Below are 27,004 nucleotides of genomic sequence, written 5' to 3'. Positions count from 1 at the left end.
CCAGGGTGAAGATGTTGAATGTATTTGAGCCATGCACACTGCAGTTGGGCGATCGAAATTATTATATACTCAGAGAGGGAGATACAATAATGACCAGAGACCAGTGGAGGCGGCTAATGGCTGGTCAGCTCACATCAGACCACACTAATCCTTGTCCATTAAGACCAAGACCAGCAAAAAATAAGTCAAGTAAGTTGCCCTGGTAAATCAGTGTAAGACATAGTGTCCAATTTAGTAATTTTTATATTCGATAAATGGTTTCATTCTGACTTTTTAACAAATTATATATCACTCTACTTATGAATATTGGTTTTGGGGGTTGTACTTTTGGTTAATGTGAGGCAGTGTTAGTAAGTCTGTTGATTCTCATGGTGTCATGTTTGTAACTACATCTTATCAGATTCGGTTATTTAGCTCTGAAAATTTGATGTAGAATGGTGTGGCAATTATGCGGAAATAAAGTTTTATATTGGGGGATTGTTCTTGTGCAGAAACCAAGCCTTTAGTTTAGTTTTCGAGAAGAATCATGCCTTATGAAAACGGTTAATTAGTAGACCCCTTCCATTTATTGTTAAAGGTAGTTATGAATCTGAATACAGCAAACAGAAGAGATTATTGGAAATATGGAGGATGATTTTTCAGTTGTTCTAGGAACCAAAATGTGCATGGATTTAGAGAGAGAAGGAGACTTAGGTGAACTGGACAAAATTTGTATGACATTGTTTTTTAATTAAATTTTCTCTGTCAATGTGTATAGTGTTGTTATAATTTTTAGAAGGTTTTTATGATAAATACCATTATATAGTTGTTTGTGTAGAGCATGTGCAGTGATAGTGCTTTAATCCAAATTGTGCATACAGTTTTTTGTAATATATTTTGTTGCAGTTGATTGTAATATATTTTGGATAGGATGTGTCAGCAATGAAACCAGAAGAAGAAAGACAGCACTGGATGGAACTATTTTGTAAGGTCATAAATGAGATATGATGGCAATAATTTGATTGGTATAACAGAAACTGAAGATCTGAATATAATGATAAACAAAATTACTTTTTAGGAAATGGAATCAGTAATACAGAAACTTATGAGGGCAAAGCCTCAGGCTTGGTGGGATAATTGCTGAAATAATTCTTAACCTGAAAAATAAATGTCACATTTACCACTAGGCTGTTGTACAGAATATGGAATGAGGTAACAAAACCGGTTGGCAGGGATTTTGAAAATCTTAGCAAATAATGGTGAACTGACTGAATATGCCAATTTTATGTATGCAACTTACCAAGTAGTTACATTGCTATAGTTTCTAAAACTGTCGGCAGCTAGAATTTTTGAAATTCATGATAGCGCTAGTTTGTTTTGGTCAGGTGATACCGCCCGCCCACTATCGGTGAAGTGAGGAACCAAAACCGTACGAAAATGAGTTGTTTCTGCCGGCTGGTACTGTTAACACAGTTTCAGTAGTCAGCAGAATTTTTGGAATTCTTTACCGTCGCTCATTGTTGGAGTTATTTGGTGAAGTGCTCTTAAAATATTGGTAGATTTTCTTTTCGGTGATTAGCTATTTAGAAATTCAGATAAATAGTTTAAAAAAAATTTTGCACTGAAATTAACTAGTTTTGAATTGGTCTACAAAACCTAAAGCTTGTAATGATCCACATTCAGTTTGCACAGGTTTTAGGGGACAGATCAAACATGTTGAGAATGTATTAATTGGGAGATCTTGACTAGTTACACGAACAAGTTAGAGAGAGATAAAAAGAAAAAAGCTGCTTCTAGAGCTAAAGCTAAAAGCTTAGTTAGTCATGAATTGTTTAATGATAATTTGTCTCTTTCTGAACCTTCCCCACCACCTGTCATTCCTAGTCCTAATCTTGGCTCTCTCTCATCCATACCCGATGCTGTGGCCAATTTAGAGGCAAGAGTAAATAAAGAATTTTCGATCATGCTTCAAGCAATGGAGAAATTAAGAGTGTCTGTGAAAACCCTAATGGACAAGTTTAGTGGTGAAGTAAGTGCAAGTGTTGTGGAGGAGGTGGCTGTTCGGCCCACTGATTCTCCTAGGCAAAGGTCCCTGTCAGACTCCCCAGAACCTGGGAGGAGGCATACTGGTAGCCCAAGGGAGGTCAGTGGGATCTGCCCATGAGCAGTCGCCCCCTCAGGCGATTCTGTTGACAAATCCCAGATCGCAACAGAGCACCATTGGAAAGGCGTCTCTAAAGGAGTACCGCTTTCATCTAGTGCTTCCAGCTCTGGGGAGTCCTCTCCCAGGCGCCAGTGGTGATTCCATGACGAGTCCCGCCCATTGAAAAGGAGGGCTCGTAAGTTGTCTCCCTCTCCAGTCCTCTGTAAAAAGGCTAGTTTTTTCTAAAAAGAACAGCCTTCGTGTAGTTTTTGGGACTCTCCAGAGAGATTCTCTCTGGATATGGCAGGAGAGGGATGTCGTAGTGAGAAGATCCCTTCCTCTAATTCTAAGTCATAGTCTAGAAGGTCTTCCTCTGGCAGACTTTCGGAGGTTAAGAGTACGGGGAAGAGTAAACTTTGGAGATGTCATCGGCACCTGTCCACACCTCTAATGCTGAAGGACAGGTAAGGCTCCCACCACTCTCCTGTAATTCAGGAGACTCCTGGGATACAGGTTCAGCGTTCGGAGTATGAGTGCCCATCAGCTCAGAGGTTTTCTACGGCTCTGGAACCGACAGTAAATTAGAGAAGTCGGTGGCAGGCAAGAACACGCCGACTCTTGAGCGCCCATTGTCGCCACAGTTTGCCTGCAGGCCAGAGCAGCTATTAGCGCCCGAAACTCGCGCAGCTGCACTAGAGCAACCTTTGGCTCCCAAGTGTCCATTAGCACCCAAATGTCCACTAGTGCCCAAGCGTCCACTAGCGCCCAAGCGTCTACTATAGCCTGAGCGCCCACTAGTGCCCGAGCATCCACTAGCGCCCATTTGCGCCCGAGCGTCCATTGGCTCCAGGACGTCCATTGGTGCCTGAGCATCCACAGGTATACATGCAACCAGGTGCACAGATGGACCAGTATGAAGCTCTCAGACAGTCTGTGTCATCAGTATCAGCTTCGGTCTTACCGACAGGATCTCAGGTGGTTGCTGCCCCCGATTCCTTATTTTTCAGCCATCCAGAACAAGTTTAGACAGCATTTTGAACTTTATTGAGTCTGTGGTGCCCATGGTTCAACCTATAGAGAACTTATCACCTATTTCTTCAGCCAAAGAAGAAGAGATAGGAGAAGAGGAGGATAAAGAGTCTTCTCTCACTGCATACAAAGCCTTGGTGTTTTACTTTGTTGCAAATTTTTCGGATTCGTTCTTGCCAGTGACTCCCACGTTGCCAGTGTCTTCTTACATGAGAGACAACCAGGAAGACACCAGGAAATTACTCAAACTAGTACTGTCCTTTTTGGCTCGAAAAGCGTGAAAGGAAATTAACCTTTGGCTTGAGGATAAGAGGGATCAAGGCAAAGTTAACTTCAGTTTCCCTCCTTCTCGTCTTTCAATGAGAAGACATTTATGTTACGAAACCAGAGAAGCTCTCTCTTTGGGTGTGTCTGCATCTGCCCAGCGAGACTTCTCCACTCTTATTGACTCTGCAAGAAGATCGGCTTTCAACTTGGCCAAGATCATGTTTACAGCGTCAGAATTAGATCACTTAATTAAAAATATCTTTAGGGTATTTGAAGTTATAAGTTTCCTGGACTGGACAGAAGGAGCCTTGGGACGTAAACTCAAGAGTTATTCCATGTTGAATGAGGAAGCCTTTGTAGACATTTCGGGAGTGATCTCCTGTTTATATAAGGGTATTAGAGACGGATCCACGGAACTAGCCTCTCCTTCACGTTAGGCATCCTAAAGAAGAGAGAACTTTGGTGTTCTTTAACATCTAAAGAAGTTTCTTGTACTCAAAAGTCTGCCTTACTGTATTTGCCTTTGGATAAAAAGCACCTGTTTCCAGAGGAGACAGTAGTGCTAGTTGTCTCCGAATTGCAAAAGAAAGCAACACAGGATCTTCTCTCGTAATCCACTTAACGTACTAGAAAAAATATTCCCAGTGTACATCCCTTGCCAGCCAGCTGAGGACAACCTTTTCGGGGCAGGGGATTTGGTAGATATTTCCCAAGATCAAGGGGTAAAGCACGTTTCACCCTTAGATCTATTAAAAAATCCACAACCAACCCTTCGACCAAGAAGTAATGTATCAGTCCTTCGTGCACCAGTAGGAGCGAGGCTCCGTCAATATTGGGAAGAATGGGAAAGCAAGAGGGGCAGAACCTTGTATCGTAAAGGTTTTAAGAGAAGGATATGATATTCTATTCAAGAGAAAGCCACCGTTATCAGGCTCTCCAATAGCTTTGATAGCTTACTCAGAAAATTCAAAGAAATTCATTGCCCTTTCGGAAGAGGTTTCGTCCCTCTTGCAAAAGAAAGCAATAGAGTTAGTAGATGAGCCACTAACCCCAAGTTTTTACAATCATCTGTTCGTTGTCCCCAAGTCATCGGGGGGGATGGAGACCCATATTGGACGTAAGCACTCTGAACCAATATGTGCAGAAGACAAAGTTCAAGATGGAGACGAATCAATCTGTTCTTTCAACAATCGATCAGGGGGATTGGATGATCTCCATCGATATGGAGGATGCATATTTTCACATTCCAATACACCAAAACTCAAAGAGGTTTTTGCATTTTGTCTTCAGGAACAAAATAAAGGCAGTCCCCGTGTTACGACGTTCTGAGGTTAAGGCGCTTCTCAATTATATTCATCAGACATTATTTCCAGAGTTACGACGCCTACAACGCTCATCTGGCAGATGAAATATGACACCAAAAATGCAAAATAATCCATATTTTAAGTTTTTTTTATGAAAAATGCAATAAGAATGCAGTTTACATAGTTTTCAATGCACCCAAAGCATTAAAAGTAAGGTTTTCTTAGGATTTTTTATGATGTTCCGGCTTATGACGATTTTCGGCTTATGACGCGTCTCAAGAACGGAACCCCCGTCGTAACCCGGGGACTGCCTGTATACCAGTTCAGAGCTCTGTGTTTCAGGCTTTCGACTGCCCCACAAGTGTTCACCAGAGTGCTAGCTCCCATTGCGAAATGGTTACATCTAGTCGGGATAAGGATATTCCTTTTTTTTGGATGATTGGCTTCTCTGGTCACAAACAAAGGAGAGGTGCACGGAGGACTTTCAGAATACCCTGACTTTAGCTCAGGAATTAGGACTCTTAATAAACAGGCAAAAGTCGCAGTTACTCCGCCAGGAACTAGTCTATTTGGGTATGAGGATAAAGTCAGTGAGTTTTCGGGCTTTTCCATCCCCATAAAGAATCGAGTTGTGCCTATAGAAGGTAGATGAATTTCTAGTTCTTCAGGAATGCTCTGGAGCCCCAACCTAGTGTTCTTTTCAGACGCATCAGATCAAGGTTGGGGAGTGATTATGGGGGAAAAGAAGTATCAGGCATTTGGAATGCACAAAAAAAACAGTGGCATTTAAATCTAAGGAACTGACTGCCATCCACTGGGGATTGTTGAATTTTGCAGACGAAGTTTGCAACAGTAGTGGCAATACATTCAGACAGTACAACAGCGCTCTTGTACATAAGGAAACAAGGAGGGACACACTCGTTTTCTCTTTGCGAGACGGCAAGAAGCCTGCTGTTATGGGCAAATTGGAATCATACCACATTAATAACAAGGTTCATTTACGGAAAATTCAATGTACTTGCGGACGAACTAAGCTGCAGGAGGCAAGTACTTCACACGGAATGGATGATAAACCCAGTGGTATGCCTCGAATTTTGGAAACTCTGGGGAAAACCTATGATAGATCTGTTTGCCACAGCAAGAAACCATCGTCTCCCCCTTTACTGTTCACCAGCCCGACCCGAATGCATGGGTGACGGATGCGATGCTTTTGGACTGGTCGAACAAGAACTTGTATGCCTTTCCTCCATTCAAGATGGCGAGAGAAATCGTCAACAAATTCGGAACACATCACAACATTTCGATGACTCTCATTGCTCCATTCTGGCCAGCTCAGGAATGGTTCCCAGATCTTTTAGACCTACTGGTGGATTGACCAAGGTTACTACCTCAGAGAACAGACCTTCTCAGACAACCCCACTTCAGAAAGTTCCATCAAGGACTGTCCATCTGTCCCTAACCGCTTACAGACTGTCCGACAACTCTTACGAGTGAAGGGGTTTTCAAGACAAGCGGCAAGAGCTATCACTCAGTGCAGAAGGGAATCGTTACGTAAAGTCTACCAGGCAAAGTGGACTATGTTTAGAGCGTGGTGTAAAGAACATAATGTTTTATCTTCTAAGACAACTTTAACAGAAATAGCATATTTTCTATTATATCTTAGAACAGACAGGAAACTGTCTACTGCGACTATCAAAGGTTATAAGGCAATGTTGGGGTCTGTTTTCAATCACAGAGTATTGGAAGTATCAACGAATAGAGGTCTTGCAGATCTCATTAATTCCTTTGATATAGGAAAACCCAAAGGTTCAAAGATATTGTCTTGGAATGTAGATGTAGTACTTAAGTGGCTGTCGGAAACTCTGTATGATCCGTTGACGAGAAAGACCCTATTCCTAGTAGCCCTGTCTACAGCTAAAAGGGTGAGTGAAATAAATGCCACGAACAAGAGAATAGGATTTGCTCAGGGTAATGCAGTTTGCACATTAACCTTGGGGTTTTTAGCAAAAAACAAGATTCCTTCCAAACCGTGGCTTCGTTCTCTCAGTATCAAAAACCTCATGGACTTGGTAGGACCGGAAGAAGAAGAGAGGTTACTCTGCCCGGTCAAAGCTCTGAAATGTTATTTACAAAGGACAGAGAAAATTAGGGGCCCGTCAGATTGTTTATGGTGTTAGGTAAGGAATCCTGCATGCCCGATGTCTAAAAACGCCCTGGCATTCTTCTTACATAGTTCAATTGTAGATGCACATTCACAAGTGAAAGAAACTGATCTTAATAAACTTAAAGTGAAAGCTCACGAGGTGAGAGCAGTGGCAACATCCTTCTCATTTAAACACAATTTCTCTTTGGACTCGATTATACAAGCAACGTATTGGAGTTGTAAATCAGATTTTGCCTCGCATTACTTGCATGATATTGAGACAGTCTTGTGACAATTGCAGTACCCTGGGTCCGTATTTAGCGGCGGGCACAGCATTGGGTAAGGGTGTGTAGGAAGTCATACCTTCCTAGCCTATCTCTTCACCTTGAATAAGGTTGTTGAATTTTTAGGGGAGCCTGGAGGTAATATGGATGTACTAGGAGTACCCTTCAGTCAAGTGTATAGTCGGGTATGAATATTATGGTTATGGTGAAGGTGATATTTTTTACTCTGGTAACATGATGTTATATGGTACTGTGCCCTGGGCAGGGGCATCCTTTGGTTGACCATGCTAGCCACGGACATTCCTTAGCTGCATGGGTCCCACTTTTTAGAGGACGAGTCATGGCTATACCGCCATGTCCCTATGAGTTAAGACGAGCGACTTCCAGAGGCAGAAATCAACTGTTCAGCTCTCTTAAGAGGTAAGGAACCAACAAGCATTTGCATGGATGCTAGCACTAAGTACATATTTTGTATTTATTAAATTTTAGAAGATATGTACATATCCATGGATCCCACCTCCTACAATGTGGGATTCAGATATGTAACTACTTGGTAAGTTGTATACATAAAAATGACATTTTTATGATAAAATAAGATTTTATGTATACTTACCAAGTACATAGTTACATGATCAAAGCCCGCCCTCCTCCCCTCACATGGATAATACAGCATAAACAACTGATTTTTGTACGGTGTTGGTTCCTCACTCCCCCGATAGTGGGCGGGGATATCACCTGACGAAAACAAACTAGCGCTACCGTGAATTTCAAACATTCTAGCTGCTGGCGGTTTTAGAAACTATAGCTATGTAACTACTTGGTAAGTATACATAAAATTGATGAAGAAGCTAGTTTTAAAGAAGACAAGAGTTACACTGATCAAATATGTGTGCTAAGATATATTGTGCAGCATTGTATGAAATTTAAAATACCCTTCTAAGTTTACATTTAGGAAGTTCAGAGAACTTTACATGACAAATAATTGATACATTTTGGGCCTTAGATTTATTTGCAAGTGGCAGAGCTTGAACTGCAGCTGTATTTCTACAATTAACATAGTTGCAGTGTCAAATTGTTTTGTAAATTATATCCCATCTTTATATACAAAGCATATACTGTATAACTCCATATTCTGACTGAGCAATCAATGTACATTTTCATGTAACTGGAATATGGACTGCAATCATATTACAGGAATTTGGCTCCATTTTCACTTTCTGAAATCCTGGGTTGAATTACTGATTTAGAGCAGCAGAATGTTTCAAGAACAACCCATGGTGAAAATGGTAGTAATCTAGTTCACAGATATTTTTCCTTTGATTATCAATGCATTATCGTCAGATCTTTCAACCTGAAATGGTAGCTGAGTGGTATCACTGCTGAGTTTTGTAATGCTGTGATTCTGAATTTAAATGGTATCACTGCTGAGTTTTCTAATGCTGTGATTCTGAATTTAAATCTCACTTGGAGCGTGATAGGTTATTACTGTGCAACAAAACCTTACCCTCTGTGTGAGCTAGGTTAAGTGGGCCTTAGGAGGCATGCAGGTTTTGTTACAGAGTCATCATCAACCTTTTGCTTGATTCCTGTGTACACATTGATGGAGAGGGACCTTGGACCCTTATCCTACGTATTTTCAATTGCTAGGAAATTGCAAACTGTTTTGATTTGCTGGGAAGCTTTTCCAGTTGCACAATACAGTGTAATCCAAGCTCCTATCATGTATTCTTCAAGGGAAGTTTGTTTCAGCCACATGCACATCTTCAATGGATGATGTTCTAAATAAGCCCCCATGCATATTTCAAGACCTATATTGTGAACTACATGTAACTTTCAGTCTTGATTGATAAGCTGATGAGTATATTTGACATGACTCTACCAATTAACATGTCATTAAACATCGTACTAAAAATTTCACCTTTTTATCATAGGATGAAATTACAATTAAACCCTTTGACCTTCTAAAGTCATCAAATGCCATCATCCTATTCTCAACCCTTGAGATTATAGTGGTGTCAATGATGTTATCAACTGATAAATATCAGTTGATAATGTCATTTCTCTTAGTAACAGTGAAGCTTATTCTGATGCAGTGGCCAATATATTGTAAATAATGATGGGTTTTTGTATTGTATTCCTAAGTCCATGGAAAGAGATCTGATGTAGTACATTATAAATTGGACATATATACGTAAAGGGCATTAAATACTCCCATAAATATGTGGTAGTATTTCAACTCAGTGTTCTACCCAAGAGTGCTAGTGGACTTGACTATCCAGAAATATATTTTTGATATTAGCTGAAAGGTTATACTATCTTTATAATTTGTGGACTTGATTATCCAGAAACATTCTTGATATTAGCTGAAAGCTTATACTATCTTTATAATTTGTCTCTTAAAACCTTATGTCAGTCTGTAGAATCATTAGGTGTTTTTATGGTTTGTTTTGTTATTTCAGTTTTTGTTGCTTTGCTTTGCAGAGAGAAAAGCGCGGTCAATTTTAGTTGGTGCTGAAAACACAGATGAAGGTATGCTAAAAAAAAAAATGCTGTGCTTTGTTTCGATTTATCTGGTGTTGGCAACCATTGTGGTTTGGTTTTGGTTTTTGCATGGGTTTAGGTACACTAACAACTATAGTTGTTCCTACACAATATACAAACCTTTCCTTTGCATTAGGAATTGCTTATGGTGAGGTGGAACACGACCATTAAAACTCTTGAGCAAGGTGGTTAGGCAGTGACTACCATCCGGTAGGTGGGGCAGTGGGATCTTTTTTTTTTATTACTTTTTTATATATTGAATACAGGCAGTCCCCGCTTATAGGGGGACGGTGGGTTCTGGTCTTGGCGGGGTGCCAATAAACGAAAACCTCTATTAACGAAACAAGAGGAGTTCCTCCATGAACCAACCTTCAGTGCCAGTGACATAAGTGCGGTTAGTCAGATGGTACAGTCCCGTGTCCTCATGATTGAAGGACTATCCAGATTTTCTTGCAAGCCTAGGCTATGATGACAAGCAGCAACAGAAATATGTAGCTTGATAACTCTTTAATCCTCTGTAGAATTCCAGGGCTTGGAGTCATTTTTGCTGGTTAGTGTCATTGACAGGCCTTTTTCTGTGGTCGGAATTGCGAGAGTTACTTCTCTTCGATTCAGTTGTGGTAGACGTAGGTCCATATTCCCCCTAGTTATTCACATAAGTAATATTTTTCTCCTCAGTCAAGATTCAGCTACTGATGAAAAACTTCTTTCTGTCCTGCCATCACAGGGACCTCAGGCTCTAGATGGCACTTGACTCATTTAGGGTGCACACGCTCTTGTGAGAATCAGTAGACAGAGAATTGTTTTTAAAGACTGCATCTTGTCTCTCTGGCATCAGCAAAGAGGATAGACGATTTGCATGGATCTTCTTGAATGTCACCCTTCAAAAGGTGGGTATTAGTTTCTTGTCTCCATCTCAAACGTCATAATGAATTCCGTATCATTCAAGATCTGTTGACAGTTGGAGTCCTTCATGATCTCCTGCACCTTGGACTTTGTAATTGATGATCAGGATCAATCTTTAATTTTTCCTATTGATGTGTTTCTGTACCTTCGGAAGATTCAACATCCTTGACATGGATGTCAACAACTTTTCTCCAGTACTGACTCTCCAAAGGAGAAGTGTCTAAGGGTACGTCTTTCTTCTAGTTTTGCAAGATTGAGAGGTTCTCTGCAGCCATTGTCAAAGTCACCTGTATGCTTTCCTTGAGAGTACACAGTACCAGTGGCTTAGTCCTTTCCTCTCATTCCAAAGAATATGTTGGACTGGAAGGTAGATTTGGTCTCATAAGGACCATTTTCATATCTTTCATCCTTCCAGTATTTGCTCACAAGTCCTTGGAAACTTTTTTTTCCTTGGATCTTTGGTGGATGCTCAACAAGTTGTGTTTTCTTAGGCAGCTCTTTTAAGAGGACAATTTTCATCTTGCCTAAAGTGTGCAGCTCAAGAGGTAGAAGGATTCAAGAGTGACTGGCCTCTCCTCCTCCTCCTTCCTCTTTTATCTACTTCTCTTCCTTTGGGGTGAGAATAGGACTTGAACCTACACTTGCTGGACTGTTGCGCTAAGTCTACATTTCGAGCTTCCTTTCTATTTTTCTTATTAGAATCATAGAAGCAATCCTGCTCCAAGGGGAGGAAAGAGACTAGCAATAAAGCAAACCTTTTTTGGATCCTTGCCTTAATGCCCTTAACCGTATATTCTTTCCATCATTTTTACGTATGAGTTACAATTCCTCCTTCACGCGAAAAGGTCCAGATGTGTGACTCTTGATCTTGCAGTTCTTATACTCCGATCAATTTGTCAGAGGCAGGACACTCTGCTTTACTCTTTTGACCAGGAGGAATAGCCCAGGTATGCAGAACTCCAGTCAGTTCAAGAGATCAAAAGACTCACTCAGATTCCTCCCTCAAACCAGTGAGTCTTTCTAATGTAAAGAACCGAGGGTTTGTATATTGTCTAGGAACAAAATGACAAATTTTCTAAGACAATTTGTATTTTTCATAGCTACGTACAAACCTGAGGTCTTAACAATAGGATAATTTCTAGTGCCCAGCTGGATCCAGTTAAAAAACAGATGAAAGCAAGGAGTCTTGTGATATCTGGCAACTCATGCGTAGATCGGGTGAAGAGGGGTCAAGGACCACTCACCTACGCCATCGCGTCAGTCTTTCCCAACTCAGGATGTCTTTAACACACAGAGGGGTGGCTAGTGACGGGCAGTATAATGTTAAGACCTCAGGTTTGTAGCTATAAAGAATACAAATTGTCTTAGCCGGCTTCCAGAAGAAATGACTTCTGAAGAGGGACTGAAGCCCGTTGAGAAGCTAGATAAATAGATATCTAACCACTCACCTGAATGACGTACAATGATATATGGGAGAACCATTGTATAGGGAACCAAAGAGAAACTTTGACTGTCCAATAGCAAACCAATACACCAGGGTTTGTACTACTCCCAACTCCTCCTTGCCGAGGAGTGTGGCATATGCTACTGAATAGAGGGTTTGATATTTGTATATAAAGCGACCACACTATCAGTATGACTACCTTACTGACCTGTATCAGACCAGTCCAGCGGATGACGTATCTATTCCTTAACCCGCCCAAATAAAGAAGGAAAGCTACAAGAGAAAGAAGGAGACCAGCCAACTCACTCATTCTCTCATCGACATGATCATCTTAGGTTAGATACAAAAATGCCTTGTTAAGGACAACTATGAGTTACACAACCTGTTGGGCAGCCACCACAGGACCTAGGGAAAACGTGTCCATAGATCTGTGGGCAACATCCTTAAGATAGAAGGAGGTGAACGTGGACTGGCATAACCAAGTACCAGCACTTAGCCCTCTATGTACAGCCAAGTTCTTTTTGAAAGCCAGAGAGAGACCAATACCCCTAACGTCATGCACTCTAGCATGCACAGACGTGGTAGTGGAATCATCAAGAGTCAAGTATGCCTGTCTGATGGCTTCCCGTATCCAAAAAAAGATAGTATTCTTAGACACCTCTTTCTCCATACGGCCTGTGCTAACAAAAAGTCTGCGGGAGCCTAGTCTAAGGTGCTGAGTCCTTTTAAGATAGCAACGCAGGGCCCGGACATGGTACAACAAAAGCTCTTGAGCATCACCACCCACAAAGCCATTCAGTGATGGAATGGAAAATGAAGTGAACCTGTCATCGTGCACAGAGGGATTTTAGGTCTTGGCCACGAATTCCGGGACAAATTTGGACGCCGACCCCCAACCCCTTGTGTGCTTCACCTCATAGTTCAGACCGTGGAGCTCCCCTACCCTCTTGGAAGATGCCAAGGCCAGAAGGAAAACTGTCTTGAGCTTCAAGTTCCTGTCAGATGAGTGACGCAAGGGCTCATATGGACTCTTAGTGAAGCTCTTGAGAACCAAGGAAACATCCCATGTCGGAGGCTTGAGCTCTCTGGGAGAACTTGAGTGCTCCAACCACTTGACTAGCAAGGAAAGTTCCCAAGAAGAGGAGATGTCGATACCTTTATGGCGTAACACCAGACTCAGTGCCGCCCTGTAGCCTCTAATGGCAGAAACAGACAAATGTTTCTCGTCTCTGAGGAAGGTTAAAACGTTGATATTGGCTGAATAGAGGTGCGAGTGGAGAAAAACCCCGTTTATGACACCAATCACAATAGATCGCTCATTTGCCTTGGTAAACAGCGGAGGTCGACTTTCTGAGACTGCTGGACATATGCCTAGCTGTTCTCGCTCGGAGGAGATACTTGATAGCCTCCAACCGTGAAGAGACGGGGATTCTACTGATTAGTGGAGCCTTTCCGCATGGGGCTGACACAGGAGAAGTCGTCAAGGGGGAATATCCCTCGAAAACTCTGGCAACAACGACAGCAGATCTGGGAACCATTCCGCCTGAGGCCACAGAGGGGCTACCAAAGTTATCCTGAGACCCTGTGAACTCATTAGCCTCTACAGAACTTGATGGATCAAACAAAACGTAGGGAAGGCATACACCTCCAGGTTGTCCCAGGGATGTTGGAATGTGTCCTCTGCTAATGTTAAAGGATCTGGGACCACTGAACAGAATATCTCCAGCTTCCTGTTGAAGCGAGTCGCAAAGAGGTCCAGCATGGGTCTCCCCCAAACCTGGAAAAGCTTTTCTGCTACCACTTGATGAAGGGACCACTGTGCCTAGGATCTGATCCTGACGACTGAGTTTCCCTGCGACCACATTCCGTTTGCCTGGGATATACCTGGCTGAGAGCTCTACCGATATGCTGACCACCCACTGGTGAACCTAGACGGTCAAGGCGTGAAGTTGATAAGAAACCAGGCCTCCGTTTGTTCACATAGGCTACCACCATGGTGTTGTCTGACACGAGAACAACAGAATGACATTCTACCTTCTCCCGAAACTCCTTCAGACCCAGGAAGGCTGCCTTCAACTTCAAGACGTTGATATGTTGCTGCTTGTCCTCTAAACTCCAAATGCCTGAAGTGGTGAGTCCGACAGAGGAGGAGAGAAGTCGAATGGCAGTAGGTACCCCAGCCAAAGGACATCTACCACCCACTTCTTCACCCCATAACTCTGCCACTTGGCCCAATGGCCTGCCAGGCACCCCCCCTTTATGGTGCAGGAGAGGAAGAGGCACTTAACTTACCAACGGCCCTCTTTACCTGTGCCCCTTGGGCCCTTTCTTGGCTTAAAGGAATGAGAGCAAAAGGGACATTGATCCTCTGACCTAAGTTGAATTGAACGGAAAGGCCCTGCTGAACTCAAATTCCTCGACAGCCTAACAGGCAACAATCTTCTTGACTGCTGCTGGACAGGGGAGGATGAGGAGCCGGACATCTCCAAGGACGAGACTCCGACTTAGACACGGCCTGGTGCACCAGTCTGTCTTTGGTGTCAGCCTGGCGCCGGTCTATTGCATTCTCGAGCTCTATCTGAGGAATCAAATATTGAGCCTCCAACAGATCTCTGTTCCTCAATGCCAGCAAGGACTCCGTGTCAACTGATCTCTCCATCCTTGACAAAGCCGCGTCTCTTCTAATCAGAAGTAGGTTAGCCCATAAATTAACACTGAGGTGAGCCATATACAAAAACCCCTTGCCTCCGGACTGCAACAGTCTGGCAAGCGAGGATGCACTCACCAACTTCTGGGGACCTGTCAGAAGCTATCTTGGCAATGACCACAGACCGGAAGTTCAGCCAAGAAACCGTCTGCAACATGGAGGTTGCCGTAGATTCGAATGCTGAAGCATCTTGCAGAGACAAGGACGGAGCCACCGACCTCACCTGCTCCAAAGTCAATCCTGGCTTCAGGCGAATGACGTCTGGGTTAAGATGGCACGACATCAAAAATGCAGAGTTCGTAGCATAGTACTTCCTATGTCTCATGAGAGGCAGGGGTAGTAGCTTGGCAGAGCCCCTAGAGCGAAGCGAACCATCCCAGTCCAAAACAGAGGCGTTAACCTTATGCAAGACCGACTGGACGTGCCCCGACAAGGGAAGCTGAAGAGATGATTTGGGATCCTGCGTAGTTCCCAGCAAGGCTTCCAAGCAAGAAGGAGTGTAAGATGATCAAGCCTGAGTCTTACTTTCCAAATTGTTGAACCCACGAATGAGATCAACAACTTCTGAAAAGGAAGACAAAATCTCCTGGATGTCTCCTCCTCCTGCTCCGGCAACAGAGACCGACGACGAGAAGGATGTGTAGGCTCCTCTAAGGCACCTTCCCCATTAAAATTAACAGGAGGATCACCAGCCAAACAGCCCCAAACACCAACTAACCTGTCTGGGCTGGGTCCACGCATCGGCTTCTGAGATGAACCCACTATAACACTAGGAACATCACTACACACTCCTCCAACAGATGACTTATGAACACGTCCATGAATCGTCACAGGCGTGGCAGACGTACGAACGTGAGTTGGAGAGGAATCCCGAGCACTCGGGATCGAAGGAAAGTCCCCCATAGTCGAACTCTTGGAAGCACCAGTGAGAGGGGCAGGCAAACACTCCTGCTACACCAACTCCGCACTCACTACCTTTGACCTCTTGACAGGCGCCTTATGATCCTTACTGCGATGAATAGGCCTTGGAGAAGAAGGAGCACTTGCATCATGTGCACAGACGGGAGGTTGCAACACGCTTGTGATGTGCATGGATGGGGGAGGTTGCAACACGCTTGCGATGTGCACAGACGGGGGAGGTTTCAACACGCCCATGATTCAATGTAGAGGACGAAGCAGCCACTGCAGATTGCACAAGGGAAAATACACTAACACTCCGAAATACCAACACTCTCAAGAACACATCCGCGTTGGGCTTCCCTCATAGGTGAAGAAAGAGCAAAGTCCTTAGCCTTCCAACGCTTGATACGCTGACGTGACGTAGAGGGGGGAAGAAGGAGAGGAAGACAGCACTGGTTTCTTATGCAGGAGGCGGGGATGAAGCAACACGTTTCCTTCCAGTCTTGCCAACCGACAAGGCAGCCAACTTATCCAAAACAGAGTCCAACCTCTTAAGCACTGCCTGGCATATAACCTCAGACTGATCTGCAAGAGAAGGCTCCGATGACATGAAAGGGAGATGTAGCGAACTGGGTGGCAGACATGACATCACGGCTGAGAGAGGCAGAGCAGAGGAGACAACTGGGAGTGACATCATTGATGGGAGTGACATCACAAGTGGTGATGACGTCACAGCTTCCCCTCGGTGTGAAGGGGAATCAGACGCCACTGGTGGAGGAATACAAAACGACGGATCCCGTGACGTCATCAACGGGGCTTAATCCCACGGCTTCCCGCTGACTCGAAGAACCGGCAGCAGTCACTGACGGAGCAATAAAAGATGGCTGACCTTGTCTACCCACGAAGACGAGGCCGGGAGGAGGGGGATGGCCTGGCCAGCCTGAGGAGGGGGTAGCAAGCCTCCATAAAGTGTGCTAGCCCCTAGCCCGAGCGTGCTCCAAATCGCCGCCATCTTGGACGCCTCCAACTCTGGAATAAATGAGAATGATGAAAAAGCCTCCCCCTTCCGGGGAATCAAATCAACTCCCAAAGAAGAAGGGGGGATTTTACAAACATCAGCCTGGTGGCCTCCTGATACTTCCAGCAACAAATCAATGGAAGAAAAGGAAGGAGACACAGGAACAACGCTACTATGGGGAGTGAATATTGCAGGAGACGAAGCATCGGGAAGGGGCAAAAAACCTTCCCAAGAAGGAAGAGTCGAACCCTCCGATGCTCTCTCTTGCTATGAAATGACTTCCACTGCTCTTTAGGCCATGCCCGGCTTCCGTACAAGGATTCGTTATAGTACAAAAATTAGAACGGCATCTGTTAAACGTGATGTGGGGGTCAGTCGCCGCCGAAGCCAAAAAACAGAACACCGAAAACCCAGAATTCCGGGGCACACACGTTGATGAGGCCGAGAAGGAGCAGAAGAAGCCATAATATCAGCCAAACACACACACACACACACACACAACACAAGTGAAACGGGCAGTGAACCTGGTAAAGGCCAAGAGAGGTTAACCACGACTCTCCCCCAGGCGGCGGTTAAAGAAAAAACTTGACGCGGTGGCATAGGTGAGAGTGGTTCTTGATCACTCTTCACCCGATCTATGCATGCGTTGCCAGATATCACAAGATTCCTTTCTTTCATCTGTTTTTTAACCAGATCCAGCTAGTCGCTAGAAATTATCCTATTGTTAAGACCGAAGGTTTGTTCGCTTATTAACAATCACACTTTTTAAAAGTACAGTGGTACCTCATTTGTCAAACATTTCTTATGTTGAACATTCTGTTTTTCGAATGAAATTTTTGAGAAAATTTTGTATCGTTTGTCAAACAATTGCTTGTATTTCGAACTGACTGATTCTCTTGTTTATACTTCTATTCAACAGCCTACTGCATCCTGCAAGAAAAACTGTATTAACATGTTTTTTCATTTACAATATATAGTTTAATGATAACCATATTAGACAAAATAAATAAAAGAATAAAGCATTTCAATATAAAATTTAGCATATAAGATGTCCAAAATCATGCATCACTGTGGTGATGTCACGCACAGCTGACTTGAGACTGAATGAGGGAGTGTTGATATATTGAGGAGAGAAGGAGAAGAGAGAGTTAAAATATTACTGTATATGTAAAAGCAATAACAATTCACATAAAAAATGGGAATTTCACAATAAATTTAACAATAAAATATGAAAATATCAAATGCAATACAGAAACAATAAAAAAAAGTCTTAATTGAGCCAGTGTTCGGTGTGCCAAGTGAGACTGTTAGTTTAACCATATTCAGCAAAGTAGTAAATAAAGAACAAAGCTTTTCACAGTAAAATTTTGCTTAAATGTTTAACAAAATCATTCATCACTGTGGTGATGCACAGCTAACTTGAGATAGAGGGGGGGAGCATTTCTATTTTGAGGAATAATGAATGATTAATTTCACATAAGTGACTTACCAAACAATTACATTAGCTGTACGCTTTCTTACCTGGCAGTCGAAAATTCAAATTCCTGGCGGCGGTAGCAGCGCTGCCATCTTTTGTGTAGGTGATACAGATCTCGCCCACTATCGGGAATACCGGGTACTGCTGAGCTTTTAGACTTCAATTCGTTTTCTGCCGGCCGCGGGCGGGGTAAGACCGGTGGTTTGTGTTGCAGTCGACTTTCGTCGCCATTGTGGATTTTTTCTTTTTGGTGATGTACAATTTCTTGGTTGGCTTTTTTGCTTCATCAGTTAGCTGCCTAGTCATTAACAAGTTATTACGAAGATGCCTGATGCTAGTTCTTCTTCAGTTAGGTTTTGCAGCAGTGGCTGCAAAACTAGATTAGCTAAACTATGTTACGATCCACACTCTAAATGTATTAATATAGGGGTCAGTGCTGTAGCAAGGAATTAACTTGTGATGAGTGCCTAAAGGTTGAACGCTTGTACTCGTAAAGGATGGTCTTCAATTCCTTCCCATTGTTGTGCAAGGTCTTTCTCATTCTGTCCACAGACCTGATACTCTCTTGGCTCCTAGGAGTGCTCCCCATCCGCTGGCTGAGGCATCTGAGAAGAACGGCAGGTCGGGGTTCGACACGACTAGGGAAATTCCTTCTTGTAATCTTTCCCTCGAGAGCCACCAACGAAGATCTACCGTTATCTCTACCATCAGGGGGAAAACTAGTAAGTCCGACTGTGTCTTCCGGGACCAATTTGTTTTCAAGAAAATCTGAAGCGGCCTCATGTGTAGGCGTCCTGACTTAACAAACTCTCCAGTGAAGCCAGGGTCCTAACTAGGCTCATCCATTCGAGAGCTGAGCAGGATGGGTGAACCAGAAACTGTTGGACTGGCAACAGGCAGGATTCTATCTTCTTCAGGGAGAGAAAAACCCGAAAAGCCAGAGAGAATCCTCTGAGTAGGAATCAATTGGGACTTCTCAGTGGTTTTTAAGATACCCAGTTGTTGTGTCAAAGTAAGCGTCTTCTCCAAGTCCTTCACACACAGACGACTGGATCCGGCTTGCAGAAGCCAGTCAGCTAAGTAAAAGGCGGTGTTGATCCTCATCAAGGGCAGCCATTTTCCCAGAGGAGCGAGAATCCGAGTAAATACTTGAGGTGTGTGGCAGACCGAAGCAGAGGGCTCTGGACTGGAAGACTCCTCTTGAAGACGAATCTCAGGAACTTTCTGGAGTTCTGATGAATGGGGGGATGGAAGTATGCATTCTTCAGGTCGAGAGATACCATCCAGTCGCTTGGTTGGATGACTGACATTACTGATAGACTGCTTTCCATTCGGAATTTTCATCTTCCGAACGTGGATGTTCAAAGCGCTTACGTCCAGAACAAGTCTCCATCCCCCCTGATACCTTGGGGACTACAAAAGCCGGTTGTAAAACCCTGGGGAGTTAGTGTCTGTTACCTCCTTTGACCTCTTGGCTGATGTGCTCTTCTACGTCTTTGGCTAAAGCCAAAGCTCTTATTGATCCCGTAGAGTATGCTGTCAAACAGACAGGTGTATTGGATAGTGGTGTATCAGGTGAAAGGGATCACTTATCTTTCTCGAAGCATCTATTTGACCCGCTGTTCTGCTCCTCTTCGACCCCAATTCCTCTCAGTAGCTGTGGAATTTTGCCCCCACGGGTGGGTGAAGGACCTTTCGATCATTTATCTGTCGTAAAGAGAGGCCTCTTGGTAGACTTGGAGGTGGTTCGTAGGTTAGTCTTTGTCTCTGCTACCACCTCGACTTACCTCCTCGAAAGGTGTGCTTTTGGAAAGGTGAAGTTTTGGCTACTGTCACCCGAGGTTCCTTAGGTTTTCTCACTGATTGAGACAGAAGATCATTGGTTGACTTTTTCTCAAGGTCCGACAGTACATGCTTGATGGTTTCTTCTGGAAACAGGTGAGTTTTACTCAGGGGGGAGAACAACAAAGCCCATGTTTGGTTTGTGGTTACTCTTAGAGATGTGAAGGAGCACCACCGTTCTCTCTTCTTGAGTACTCCCATAGTGGATAAGGCAGCCAATTCCACTGAACCGTGCCTCGCTGCCCTGTCCGCACAGGACAACAGATTGAGCCAGTCCGCAGGAAAATCCTCATCCAGAGACTGGCAATCTTCAATTTTTTGGCTAATGCTGTTATTGTCCAATCCAGAAAACTGAGACTTCTTTCACCTTGTATAAGTTCCTCAGGTGTCAGTAGTGGAAATGGTGTTGGGAGAGGAAGCATAGGGGGACCCGGTGTTTACCCTCTACTGTCTCCTCACCTTGAGTTTGAGGTGTTTTGTGTTTATGGGAAGCCTGGGGGTACATGTACCTGAAGTACCCACCAGTTCTTATATCTGGTTAAGGGTATCATATGGTTTTGAGTGTAGGTGATGGTGTTGTGTAGTGTTATCTGGTCTTTTCGCCCAGGGCAAGGGCAAACTATTATTGTTTTTTGTCAGTCATCGGTGAACTTCCATGATTGCAAAAAATCCCACCATTAGTAGGGACGACCCTGGCCTTTACTGCCACGTCTCCTACATGTGATGAGAGCGCTGACCAGAGGCAGTAGCTGCTCTCTCACAAGGTAAGGTACTGCAGACATTATATATAATGTGAGCACATGACTTATTTTTATTCAGAAAGCTGTCCATATACCCACCTTCTGGGTAATGTGGAGTCAGCTAATGTAATTGTTTGGTAAGTCACTTATGTGAAAATGACATTTTAATGATAAAATAAGGTTTCACATATACTTACCAAACAATTACATTAGCTGTACGGTTTCTTACCTGGCAGTCGAAAATTCAAATTACTGGCGGCGGTAGCAGCGCTGCCATCTTTTGTGTAGGTGATACAGATCTCGCCCACTATCGGGAATACCGGGTACTGCTGAGCTTTTAGACTTCAATTCGTTTTCTGCCGGCCGCGGGCGGGGTAAGACCGGTGGTTTGTGTTGCAGTCGACTTTCGTCGCCATTGTGGATTTTTTCTTTTTGGTGATGTACAATTTCTTGGTTGGCTTTTTTGCTTCATCAGTTAGCTGCCTAGTCATTAACAAGTTATTACGAAGATGCCTGATGCTAGTTCTTCTTCAGTTAGGTTTTGCAGCAGTGGCTGCAAAACTAGATTAGCTAAACTATGTTACGATCCACACTCTAAATGTATTAATATAGGGGTCAGTGCTGTAGCAAGGAATTAACTTGTGATGAGTGCCTAAAGGTTGAACGCTTGTACTCGTAAAGGATGGTCTTCAATTCCTTCCCATTGTTGTGCAAGGTCTTTCTCATTCTGTCCACAGACCTGATACTCTCTTGGCTCCTAGGAGTGCTCCCCATCCACTGGCTGAGGCATCTGAGAAGAACGGCAGGTCGGGGTTCGACACGACTAGGGAAATTCCTTCTTGTAATCTTTCCCTCGAGAGCCACCAACGAAGATCTACCGTTATCTCTACCATCAGGGGGAAAACTAGTAAGTCCGACTGTGTCTTCCGGGACCAATTTGTTTTCAAGAAAATCTGAAGCGGCCTCATGTGTAGGCGTCCTGACTTAACAAACTCTCCAGTGAAGCCAGGGTCCTAACTAGGCTCATCCATTCGAGAGCTGAGCAGGATGGGTGAACCAGAAACTGTTGGACTGGCAACAGGCAGGATTCTATCTTCTTCAGGGAGAGAAAAACCCGAAAAGCCAGAGAGAATCCTCTGAGTAGGAATCAATTGGGACTTCTCATTGGTTTTTAAAATACCCAATTGTTGTGTCAAAGTAAGCGTCTTCTCCAAGTCCTTCACACACGGGCGACTGGATCCGGCTCGCAGGAGCCAGTCACCTAAGTAAAAGGCGGTGTTGATCCTCATCAAGGGCAGCCATTTTCCCAGAGGAGCGAGAATCCGAGTAAATACTTGAGGTGTGTGGCAGACCGAACCAGAGGGCTCTGGACTGGAAGACTCCTCTTGAAGACGAATCTCAGGAACTTTCTGGAGTTCTGATGAATGGGGTCATGGAAGTATGCATTCTTCAGGTCGAGAGATACCATCCAGTCGCTTGGTTGGATGACTGACATTACTGATAGACTGCTTTCCATTCGGAATTTTCATCTTCCGGACGAGGATGTTCAAAGCGCTTACGTCCAGAACAAGTCTCCATCCCCCTGATACCTTGGGGACTACAAAAGCCGGTTGTAAAACCCTGGGGAGTTAGTGTCTGTTACCTCCTTTGACCTCTTGGCTGATGTGCTCTTCTACGTCTTTGGCTAAAGCCAAAGCTCTTATTGATCCCGTAGAGTATGCTGTCAAACAGACAGGTGTATTGGATAGTGGTGTATCAGGTGAAAGGGATCACTTATCTTTCTCGAAGCATCTATTTGACCCGCTGTTCTGCTCCTCTTCGACCCCAATTCCTCTCAGTAGCTGTGGAATTTTGCCCCCACGGGTGGGTGAAGGACCTTTCGATCATTTATCTGTCGTAAAGAGAGGCCTCTTGGTAGACTTGGAGGTGGTTCGTAGGTTAGTCTTTGTCTCTGCTACCACCTCGACTTACCTCCTCGAAAGGTGTGCTTTTGGAAAGGTGAAGTTTTGGCTACTGTCACCCGAGGTTCCTTAGGTTTTCTCACTGATTGAGACAGAAGATCATTGGTTGACTTTTTCTCAAGGTCCGACAGTACATGCTTGATGGTTTCTTCTGGAAACAGGTGAGTTTTACTCAGGGGGGAGAACAACAAAGCCCATGTTTGGTTTGTGGTTACTCTTAGAGATGTGAAGGAGCACCACCGTTCTCTCTTCTTGAGTACTCCCATAGTGGATAAGGCAGCCAATTCCACTGAACCGTGCCTCGCTGCCCTGTCCGCACAGGACAACAGATTGAGCCAGTCCGCAGGAAAATCCTCATCCAGAGACTGGCAATCTTCAATTTTTTGGCTAATGCTGTTTATTGTCCAATCCAGAAAACTGAGACTTCTTTCACCTTGTATAAGTTCCTCAGGTGTCAGTAGTGGAAATGGTGTTGGGAGAGGAAGCATAGGGGGACCCGGTGTTTACCCTCTACTGTCTCCTCACCTTGAGTTTGAGGTGTTTTGTGTTTATGGGAAGCCTGGGGGTACATGTACCTGAAGTACCCACCAGTTCTTATATCTGGTTAAGGGTATCATATGGTTTTGAGTGTAGGTGATGGTGTTGTGTAGTGTTATCTGGTCTTTTCGCCCAGGGCAAGGGCAAACTATTATTGTTTTTTGTCAGTCATCGGTGAACTTCCATGATTGCAAAAAATCCCACCATTAGTAGGGACGACCCTGGCCTTTACTGCCACGTCTCCTACATGTGATGAGAGCGCTGACCAGAGGCAGTAGCTGCTCTCTCACAAGGTAAGGTACTGCAGACATTATATATAATGTGAGCACATGACTTATTTTTATTCAGAAAGCTGTCCATATACCCACCTTCTGGGTAATGTGGAGTCAGCTAATGTAATTGTTTGGTAAGTCACTTATGTGAAAATGACATTTTAATGATAAAATAAGGTTTCACATATACTTACCAAACAATTACACAATCAGAGCCCGCCCTCCTCCCCACGAATTGAAGTCTAAAAGCTCAGCAGTACCAGGTATTCCCGATAGTGGGCAGGATCTGTATCACCTACACAAAAGATGGCAGCGCTGCTACCGCCGCCAGTAATTTGAATTTTCGACTGCCAGGTAAGAAACCGTACAGCTAATGTAATTGTTTGGTAAGTATATGTGAAACCTTATTTTATCATTAAAATATCATTTTTAAATATCATGAACAATGATATTGTTAAGAGAAGAAGAGAGCAAAACCTGTACTATACTATGTATGTAAAAGCAGTACCAATTCACATGAAAGAATAAAATATTTCACAGTAAAGTTAACATAATGATGAAACATGAAAAATGATATTGTTATTTTACAATAAAGTTTTGTACATACTTACCTGGCAGATATATACTTAGCTTACGTCTCTGACGTCACGACAGAATTCAAAACTCGCGGCAAACGCGACAGGTAGGTTAGGTGATCTACCCTCCCCGCCGCTGGGTGGCAGGTGTATGAACCAATCCCCCTTTTCAGTCATATTTTCTCTTCCACCTGTCTCCTGAGGGGAGGCTGGGAGGGCCATCAATTGTATATATCTGCCAGGTAAGTATGTACAAAACTTGATTGTAAAATAACAATATCATTTTTGTACATGAACTTTCCTGCCAGATATATACTTAGCTGATTGACACCCTTGGTGGAGGGAAAGAGACAGAGCTAACAAGGAAAAAGGGGAAACAACATCTGTTGCACGATACTAACAAACCTTGGTTCTTACCTGATAAGGCTGAAGACTTCATAGGTACTGTGTATTAGTCTGCAAAGCCTGAAGAGCTACAGCGAGGGCGTGACCTACAGCTGAAAAGACTCTTTGGGTCTACCGAAGGGATTTGATATCCGCTTACTCAGTAGAATCCAAGTCGGATCATGTCAATGGGGATTCGCCCTCTTAAATGACAGAGCTTGACCACTACCAATGCAGGGAGCTCTAGCACAAACCAGATCACCTAACCATTCTAATGTTTGCAATACGAATAGAAAGAGATGCCAACCCGCATCCTCTTTCAAACAACCATAAAAACACAATACAAACAATAGGGGAAAATTTTTACAAAGGATATGCTTCAGCTCCCTGCCCCAGCACAGAATCCGCCGATACGTATGGGCCTAACGCGAAGCACTTATCTTAAGTAATCTGGACGTCTCTAAGGTATGGGTTCGCGAATACTGAATTGCATCTCCAGAATGTTGCTTTCATCAGATTCTGGAGTGACATATTCTTGTTGAAAGCCAAGGACGTAGCAATGGCTCTTACCTCGTGAGCCTTGACTTTCAAAAGCTTGAACTGATCCTCACCGCAAGCGAAATGTGCTTCCTTCACGAGGCTTCTAATAAAGAAGGACAAAGCATTTTTAGACAATGGTCTACTGGGATCCTTTACAGAGCACCATAGTCTGTCCTTAATGCCCTTAAGAGACTTCTTCCGCTGGAGGTAGTATCTTAAACTCCTCACAGGGCAAAGAGTTCTTTCCGGCTCTTCCCCTACCACGGGGAGCTAAGCCTTGAACCTCAAAACTCCTTGGCCAAGGATTTGAGGGGTTCTCATTCTTAGCTAGAAAAGAAGGAAGGAAGGAACAAATCACGGAATCTCCTTTGAAACCTACCCTTCCTTCTAGAGCATGAAGCTCGCTAACTCTCTTGGCAGATGCTAAAGCCAAAAGAAACAGAGCCTTCTTCGTAAGATCTTTGAAAGAAGATGACTGGGGTGGTTCAAACTTCGAGGACCTCAGGAAACGAAGAACCACATCCAGATTCCAGCTCGGAATTTCAGTCGAGGCTTTCTTGCAAGTTTCGAAAGATCTTAGCAGATCATGTAGATCTTTGTTGTTTGAGATATCTAAGTTCTGTGCCTAAACACAGCCTGAGACAACAACAGCAAGTCCTTTGCTGTTTTGTACAGGGAGAAGGAGTGTGTCCCCCTCTGCTTTCTTATGTAAGCCAAGGCTGTGGTGTTGTCCGAGTTGACCTGAACTATAGCATTTCGGACGTGGGGCTCGAAGGCTTTTAACGCCAACCACACTGCCATCAACTCTTTGTTGTTGATGTGCCAGGACACCTCTTCCCCCGCCTCCCAGGTGCCTGACACTTTCTCTTAACCCTAGGGTCGCACCCCAACCCGTCTCTGACGCGCAAAGTCAGAAAACAATACTTGATTCGGGTTTGGCATGTACAGAGACAGACGACCTGCAAATCGGAGAGGGTCTGCCCACCACAGAAGGTCCTTCTTGATTCCTTTTGTTATCATGAAGGAGAATTCCAGATCTAGAGAGAGACACCTCCAATTCCGGTAAAGGAAGAATTGGAGAGGTCTGAGATGCAACTTCCTAGAGAAACAAATTGCTCCAGCGAGGAGAGTGTCCCCCAACAGCTCATCCACTCCCTCGCTGTGCATGCATCTTTCTCTAGGAAGGTCGTTAGTTTCTTGCGGCAACGAGCGATCTTCTCTGGTGACGTATATGCCAAAATCCGGAGAAACCATCCGAATCCCCAGATATATCAGCTCTTGACTGGGGATTAACTGTGACTTCTGGAAGTTCACCAGAAGCCCCAGCGAACTTGCTAAAGTAAGTGTCTTTTGGAGGTCCGCCAGACATCATTCTTGTGAGCTTGCTCTGATCAGCCAATTGTCGAGATAGAGAGACAGCCTCACTCCCTCCAAATGTAGCCACTGCGCTACATTCTTCATTAAACCCGTGAAAACTTGAGGGGCTGTCGAAAGGCCGAAGTACAAGGCCCTGAATTGGAAGATCTTCCCTCCCATCATGAATCTCAGAAACTTCCGTGAAGAAGGATGGATAGGCACATGGAAGTAAGCGTCCTGAAGATCTAGGGACACCATCCAGTCCCCTGGACGAAGAGCAGCCAACACTGAAGAAGTTGTCTCCATGCCGAACTTCCTCTTTTCTACGAAGACATTCAGGGCGCTTACATCCAGAACCGGTCTCCATCCTCCTGAGCTCTTGGGAACTAGGAACAGTCTGTTGTAAAAACCCGCAGAATGAGGATCTTTCACTAGTTCTATCGCCTCCTTCTCCAGCATAAGATCTACTGCTAGAGAAAGGGCTTGATTCATGATGGGGTCCTTGTACTTGGCTACCAACTCCCTCGGAGTCGTCGTCAACGGAGGTCTTGATAAGAAGGGAATGAGGTAGCCTTTGCGGACAATCGAGAGTGACCAGTTTTGTCCGCCCCTTTCTGGGCCCAGACGTCGGCAAACTTCAGTAGTCTGGCACCCA

General features: G+C 44.1%; 1 protein-coding gene across 1 annotated transcript in view; it reads left to right on the top strand.

The window, feature by feature from the left end:
- LOC135216469 ((E3-independent) E2 ubiquitin-conjugating enzyme-like) overlaps positions 1–27,004 on the top strand; it is a 561,446-nt gene that overhangs the window by 241,617 nt on the left and 292,825 nt on the right. The window contains 2 exon segments of the mRNA XM_064251838.1: positions 5–189; positions 9,631–9,678. Of these exon segments, the coding sequence (XP_064107908.1) occupies positions 5–189; positions 9,631–9,678 (233 nt within the window).

The sequence above is a fragment of the Macrobrachium nipponense genome, chromosome 6 (genome assembly GCF_015104395.2).
Source record: "Macrobrachium nipponense isolate FS-2020 chromosome 6, ASM1510439v2, whole genome shotgun sequence".
Taxonomy (NCBI): domain Eukaryota; kingdom Metazoa; phylum Arthropoda; class Malacostraca; order Decapoda; family Palaemonidae; genus Macrobrachium; species Macrobrachium nipponense.
This window is presented reverse-complemented; position numbering and strand designations above follow the sequence as displayed.